The sequence below is a fragment of the Leuresthes tenuis genome, unplaced genomic scaffold (assembly GCF_036924035.1).
Source record: "Leuresthes tenuis unplaced genomic scaffold, fLeuTen1.0.hap1 SCAF_5, whole genome shotgun sequence".
Classification (NCBI taxonomy): domain Eukaryota; kingdom Metazoa; phylum Chordata; class Actinopteri; order Atheriniformes; family Atherinopsidae; genus Leuresthes; species Leuresthes tenuis.
In genome coordinates, this window is record NW_027325359.1 from 4530704 (window position 1) to 4538796 (window position 8093).

General features: G+C 40.6%; 1 protein-coding gene across 1 annotated transcript in view; it reads right to left on the reverse strand.

The window, feature by feature from the left end:
• ldlrad3 (low density lipoprotein receptor class A domain containing 3) overlaps window positions 1-493 on the reverse strand; it is a 78776-nt gene extending 78283 nt beyond the window's left edge. The window contains exon 1 of the mRNA XM_072385544.1: window positions 119-493. Within this exon, the coding sequence (XP_072241645.1) occupies window positions 119-173 (55 nt within the window). The 5' untranslated portion in view covers window positions 174-493. The remainder of the gene's footprint in view (window positions 1-118) is intronic.
• Between the last annotated feature and the right edge of the window lie 7600 nt (window positions 494-8093).

Below are 8093 nucleotides of genomic sequence, written 5' to 3' on the forward strand. Positions count from 1 at the left end.
AACAAGCAGCATTCCAAACAGAAAGCCCGTCATTAAGTTGTGCGTCGCCCCTTCCCAGCTTAACTGAAGCGTGTCCGCGTCGCGATAACATTGTTTCCCCGTGCTTTAGAAAACTTACCAGCAGTTCTAGAGCCTGACCCAGAACCAAGCAGAAGGTACCAAATCCACATCATACAGTCGCCTTTTTTATCTCCCCGGCCTACTCTTGTTGTCCTGCCCCGCCACGGGGCCAAAAACTGGGGGCAAAAAGGGGAGGAAAAAAAAGTTCTCCGATGCGGCAACTTTTGCCTTTAGCGTTTTAAAAGTGCGACTTTTTCTGAGATTTTCCAGTAAAATTACGAGCATGAGTTGCTCGGGAGACGTGGGTTCGCGTTGAGACAGCCGCGTCAAGTCCGGACTATCGAGGAGCTGAAGGGGGCTTCGGGGTGGCGGGCAGGCAGGCTCTGGAGACGGCTGCTGGTCTGTTGGTGCTCAGAGGGAGGCGGAGCTGGAGGCAGAGAGCCGGAGAGCAGAGGCCGGCTGCTCCGGGACAACGGTTCTCAAACTGCGGACTGGGGACCACGAACGGATTCTAAGGGGGGAAAAAAACGAGCTGTTTAATTTCACAATTACGGCTGTGTTATTCTCTTAGCAGTTATGCAGAAAAGGCCCCTTTGCTTGCACTTTTAACTTCTATCTCTAGACAGTTTACCATGGTAAGTAGAAAGACCCAAAACAGATAGCAAAAACCTGTTAGAAGAATGGTAGTGATGCCAAGTATACCAGCCTTGAGCTCTGTTACTTGTGCTTCTATTTATTCACTCATTTGCAAAGAAAGTATGTCGATATGACACAGGTCCAGGTAACATTAATTCAATTTCTGGAGTTGGGATGAAAAAAAAAATGAAGACAACAAAACTACTGGAAGCACAATAGAAAACATTTGGATTCGTCTTATGACAGATGGTTTGCCTTGGTGAAAGTTAAAAGAGGAAACTACTTGCAGAAAATCAAAAGCATGGAAGAATCTGTGGTGTTGGCACAGAAGCTGAGATAACACTTTCCCCTCTCTGCTGTATTTCTGGTGTCCCCACACAAACATTGCTCTAACTTTCACACATTTGGAAGCACTGTGTAAGCACAGATCGTATGCAGTCTGTAGCCTGTAGACACAGGACATACAGAGATACAAGACAGAAAGTAACAGACAAAGTCCTCGGATGTTTATAATTGTGTTTACATGCAATTTAAAGTTAGACATGATCGGAGAGAAACAGGAAAAGGGATGGAAGGGCAGGAGGCTTCACCTGTCAAACCTCTCTCCTCTTTATCGTAGACCTGCAGCTGTGTGCAAGCACACAACCTCGCTTCACCCCCCCCCTCTTTTGATTGGATGCAAACCTGGAGGCATATGATTGGGATCCAATATCAGACTCCTCCAGCTCACTTTATATTCATCCCCACTCTGCCTTATCAAGCCAAAGCCTTGTGCAGACTCAAACTCCAAGGGAAGGGTCTTGGCATGTCAGTTGGATGCTCTGAAACTTTGTCAAAGATCCCAGTTTGATAGTTTCTGCAGGGTCTTGTTGTCCTCCTTTCCCTCGATTTTCGCTTGCAGGGCCTTGTGCATTTTATTCTGTTAGGATAAGTGCCGATGCTACATTGTAGTGCATATGCACTGAGAAACCACTCTTGAAAAGTCTACAGTTGGCAGACATGAATATTTCAGTGATTAACACAGTTAACAAAGGCAGACACAAGTCTCCTCTGCACAAATCCTGGATACAATCAAGACTAATAAAACTAAATCCCTGCTGAGGAGACAGAAAATTTGTCAGTCAATGTTAAATGGATTTTACTCTGCTCCCCTGCAGTTATCATTAATGTTAATGCTGAGCTGTCTCACAAATTATACAGCCTGATCCATGAACCAGAACAGTATAATCTGTTTTGGGGGGCTCTGCATAACAGGGCTGCAAGCTAAAAGCAGAAATGCGTTCAAATACATTAATGATTGACATAAAGTGTCTCAGTAATGTCCATCAAATAATGTAGGCTATCTATAAACAGCACAGACCTGATTAGCCACTGGCCAAGAAATGCACTCATTAGGGTACATTGAACCATAATATGAAGATTGTTATTGAGTTAATCGCAGGAGAAACCCAATTATTCTATGGCATTGTGACGATTTGATTGCAAAAGGGGGAGAGCTCAGCTACCTTGTATGACTTTGCCTGTGGGTTAGTGGTGGCACCAAGAGAAAGATTCAGCCTCAGATTAAATGAGAGAAAGGAGAATGTGTAACAGGAACAACACAAAGACCGAGCCTTTCTGAGTGTGTGGATGTGTTGGTGTGGAGAGAGACAACAATGCTTTCAGAGCAGCAGGCAAACGGGACGTCAGCGACAAGAAAAGAATCAGGAGGTGGAGGTAGAAAGTGGAAAGTGAGATGGAGAAGTTGAGAAACAATGTGTGGCAATATAGAGGAGCAAAACAAAATCTATTTCTGATAGAGGTGGGGTAGGGAATGAGAGAAGAAATGCACTAGACAAATTTTTTGTCATTACTTAAGATATTAACTTATATACAACAGAATGAAATGCAAGCTTCAGGCTGTTTCTAAAATATAACATACTTTAACTTTGCCAATAAGAGTAGCCGAGACTCCTGTCACTGAAAGCTTTGCTCATAATTCATCATTTTATCTAATGGGAATATGAGCTGGGAGCAAGAGAGCAATTATACAGCTCCTGTGAGCTTTAGGATGGCATGTCCTTGTCGTGCCAGGCACCTATTGAGGTAGCTGTGAAATGCCAAGGGCCCTCAAGGGCTGACAAAGGCATGCTCACTTGCTAGTAAGAGCCTCTTGCCATTCATCTTATATTTAATAACCGGTGTACTGATGTGAAGGGTGTTTTTTTGTTTGGTATTGAATGTATGAGTAAAGAAAATAACATTAAAGGAGACAAGATACATCATAGAAAAAAGAACTAAAGATTTTTGTTATTTATTCTTTACTCATCAAAAATTTAAAAAATAAATAGTCAGAACAAAGCACAACACACACACACAAAACAGTGAGTATTCATGCAAAATATATAAACATTGTTGAATGAGTGCATAGTCCCCCCCACACTCACCATTGAGTATTATTTTATTGAAATGTTCCTTAGACAATAGTTAGCAACAGTGAATGTTTGCTTGTTGATGCCAGATAGGCATGAGCAATTTGATCTATTGAGCTCAAGCAGACAATCAAATTAGGGACAAATATTGATTAGGGATTTGGAAGGAAAGGGCCAATAACAGTTTAAGTGTGAAATGCATCAACAATTACCTTCTTAATTAATCTTGAAAAAAGGATGCACATCTGAAAGGGCTGCACATGAAGCACAATAAAAGATGATAATATACCGGTACATGCTATTTATAGCATTAGCATAACATAATTATGATATAAAATACAAGTAGCTATTGAATAAATAATCTCAATCCCTGGGCTATGTCAGTAAATTTAAATAGCTTGTGTTTTCTAAATTCTGTGTCTTTAAATGGAAAACGTGCACTAAAACCAATACGGTTAAATTGGAGAAAAATTGACTCGTAACTGGAAGCTGGAAGAGGCCAGAGTTGCTCTGAGGTGAATAAGCTCTTAAAACTGCAGCCACCCAATGTCTCCAAAGAACAGACAGATACATTTCTAAATAACAGCCTTGATCTAAATCAATTCTTAATGAGCAATGGCCAATATTCTTTCACTAATGCATAATTAGTAGACAGTTAACTCTAATCTGTTGTCAGGATTTCATCTGTCAAAGTTACTCTTTATTTTAGGAAAAATACAAGCCAAATTGATGCTTGTGCAACCTTTTATGTCACTCCGAGTGATTAAATTATTGAATATTGAGTTTAAATGAGGGTTGATTTGAGAGAAAAATACACCAGGGATAGCTTGTCAGGTTCAGAATGTCCTCTGTGAGTATTTATTTTGGCACTGTGGTGCCCTGAGCTGAATGCAGTAGAGTACAGCTGAGGCTGCTTGGAATGCAATTAATTTTGCAAGCATTGGCTCAGAAAAAGTATTGGTCAACTGAAATTTCAACTTGATCATAGCGATGTGAATGAAGGGATAAACAACAAAAACATCAACCTACTGTACAAAACATCACTTCAACTCTTTGAGACAGTGTTGTAAATAATAGGTCTTGATGAAAAGACAGGGAAGCTACAAACATTCACTGCTCTGACCTACTGGTGAGGCCATACTGAAGGTCATGGGATTTCAAAAGTCAAAGGAATCAGCTTCTGAGGAATCAAAGTATATATAGCACAATGTAATCTATTTTTTCAGTTCTTGAGACATTGCACAAAGTGATACTGGCAGAAAAGTCAAGGGATCACTGAAGACTTAAGGATTCATCCCATGGATACCATGGCTGTCTGTAGCAAATTCAATTTGAGCTTATTCAATATTTATTATGATACTTCAGTCTGTACTAAAGCAGTGTGACAGACCCACTGCTTGCATGGCTGAAACAAAAGCAGCAGCGGTTTGTACAAAGATTTCTGACATCCTCTGTTCATTTCTTTTGATGAAAATTGACTGTTTTTGTCCATACAAATTGCATATTAATTTTAATGCAAAGATGGAAGTAGCACAACAGTGTTGCAAAACCCATAACCACTTATACTTCTAATCTAAGTCAGACGTTTTTTTTTTGTTTTTTTTTTACATTTTTGGTTATAAAAACGTCTGGTCAGAAGCATTGAAACTATAAGAACTAAACTTGTTTAATTCAGCCCCCACTGCAAAAAAGTCGGTGCAGATGTAACTAACAGCACAGACTAAATCTAATAGAATATAGAAGAACAGATGGAATGGTAATATTAGAGAGTGAGTGAGAGGGTGAAAGAGACCAGGCAGATGGGAGCATCAGGGCTAGAGTGTCATGTGATGGAGTTAGGCCAGGATGAATCGAGGCACCAGCATTCCCGGCAGACTTGGCCTGTTTTAGAGCAATCATTTTGGCTTGGCTCACTGCTCATACCTTCGGGCTGCAGGCTGCCATCATTTAGGGGACCACCAACTGTCTCAGGTGTTTTTTATAGGCCAAAATGGGCCACTCATTCCTTGCCTCTTCTCCATAACAGGACCCTGCTCTGCATTTGTTTTTTTTTGTTTTTTTAAAAGACCCAGATTTGCAAGAGGGTACCTGTGACTGGGTTGCTGTAACCTTGACAATGTTACAGAATGCTGTATGTCTTTGAAATGTTGAGACAAATTGATATTTAGAGCACCTATAAAGGAGTGACATGTTTGAACTATTGAAGTGTAAATTAGACAAGAGGGAGCAGCGGACAGAATTTGATAGCAAAAGAAAGTTGGATAAAACTAGGAAAAAAGCGTTGGTTCACACTTAAGAGCTATAACTTTAGATGACTGTAATAAATTGAGGCATGAGAATATCTTAACTAAGCTGAAATTTATGGATGCTGCTTTGGGAGATTTTGTTGAGAGTGCAATGAATGGATTGTGTGTGGGGCTCAAGAAACAAAACAGGGAGGCTTTAGCAGCATAGTATCTGCATTAAGATCTTTTAGACAGGCCAAGACGCAAATCAGTACTTTACATCCCGGTGCAGTTACAGCAGATCGACCATGAGAGGAGGAAATTGGGTTTGAAGGGGTAAGACTCAGCACAGCGAGGGGTTACTAGGCGAGACCAGTAAGATCTGCGAGACTGCGAGGGATAATAAGCAACACCGCCACAGGGTTATATCTTACGCCTGGCTGGTCTTGACTTTGATTGGAGCAGCAAGGAGAGGGGAGGGAAGGGAAAATAAGGGAAACCGAGAAAGGGTGGTAAGGGATCTTGCTGAGAACCGGGCCTTTGATCAAAGGGTGAAGAATTACCAGCTCACTGCCCGCTGCTGTTGGGTCACAGCCTCAAAGCACTATGGGAAATGTTCACATTCAAATATCAGCCTTTCCCCCAGCACAGATTAATATATTGGCAGACTACACACACATGCAGGACTAGACGCACACAAATAAATAAAACACTTTGTTCCCTTGACTTGCCGTGGGCCAGCTCTCATTAGAGTCATTGCTGTGAAGCAATGGGGCTGTGACACAGTTGTTCACAAAAAAAAACCCTCACACGTCTATATTTCAACCAGCACTGACATGCTGAAGAACCTATTAGGAGACATTTGTTGCTATGTCTATCCGTTTGACTGTTTGCAAGATAAAGATCTGGATGACTTAATGTCAAATTTATAAATTAGGAGACTGGAACTGACAGATGATGTTCCCTTCATTCTCCCATATATATATATATATATATACTTATAATATACTTCTCAGGGCATCAAAACAGCAGTTTTGTGAAAGCCATGGTATATCAGAAATATGCACAAGGTAACCTTTTTAACCTTAGGGCTCTTGTACACCATACTGACATTAAGAACCAGCAGTGGAAGTAGACTCTGCCAGGTCCCCAGCATCTGGGAAAAGCAGCCCTTAAACACACAGTAAAACCACATCCAACTTCTAGCTTGGATGTATCATCAAAGTCTCCATATGAAACATAACTCTCCAGCACAGAAGGTGGGCGCAGTCTATTTATGTGGTTTAAAAATGGAAACCGGAGGACGGGCAAGACAAAATCAGTCAACAAAGCAGAGTTTGCAAATGATCACATCTCTGTTGTTCATTCACCATATAAGTTTGTGTGCAATTTATGGATTTGGTTTGCACCTTCCTGTGGGAGTGGCACTGGCAAAGCTTGGCATGTTGCCTCTAGGAAGATGCAGAAAATAGGTTAGGAGAAACAACAAAGATTCTCCAGCTATGTACAGCCAGTCAGACTGATTTCTTACCTCTTTTTCAATTCAAGATGCTGAATCAGCTGAATTATGCAGATGGTGCGTTGCACACTGGAGAAATGATGATCCATGATTTCCCCAATGATCCACATGTTCTTACTGTTCAATTATCAACTTGGTGTACAAGCGAGATCTGAGTTTGAGATGAGTTTTCCATACTGAATTATTTCATCTCATTTTCTGTTTTTTCACTTATTCTTTGTTCAGAATGTTGATTATTTGGGTTCAAGCAACAGAATTGCTTGAACAGAATTGATACGTTAAAGCTCTAAAACCAGTCGGTTAAGCTGAATAACTGGACTCACTCACTCAAACTCATGAATTATTTGGTTTGAGGTGTTTTTTGTTTTACAGAAAGAGAAGTAGGTGGACAGAGAATTGTCCTTGTTTGATGGGGAGACAAACTGCTACCCAGCATGTCCTTTAAATATCAGCTTGTGGCTGAAAGCACCAGCACTGCCTTTGTTTCCCTGTGGATAATGGAGATTTTAATGGAGAAAGTCTCCATTAAACACCATTTCTGTTGGTGTCTGGGCTCAGACGCATGTTGAGTCGGATCTTTCATCAAAAGAGCAGTTAACATGACCGGATGCTTGTTTAATCAGACTTACATTTTATTGTCATTATCCTAATGGCGACTCATATATCATGGCTTTAGTCAAACTCTGCTCTCTAAATTCAGATTTCCAGCATGGGGAATTGACCATAAGGTTAAATGAGGACTTTGATTGACTATTTCAAACAGAGGTTTCAAATGTAAATCTCAAAACACCCTCAGGAGACATAAGGTTGATATTAAATATGAGGCAGGATAAAGCGTTTTGCTGTATCCACTCATTATTCTACTGGGACTTACACAAAGCTTTCATGAGCAGGGGATTCTGTATACATTAGAACAATGACTCAAGTGTAGTGTAGATAAACCTAGTCTTGCCCTCAAAAACAAGCTGGCTATTAATTTTCCTCTGAATCACCATGTAGTGCTCTAGCTGAGTGAATTTCTATGTTGTTACCATCTTTTTGCCCATTATTTGTCACAAAGCCAATTGTGATAGAGGCTACGTTTGAAGTGATTATACTTTAGAGATGGACCTGTGTTTGGAAATTCGCAACAGATATTATGTGTGTAGAGGAAAGAGGAGGAAAAAACACAGAAAATGTATAAAAGCAGGTGATTTTGGTATACCAGCCACAGGTAGAGATCACAAGGCCAATGAGAAACAG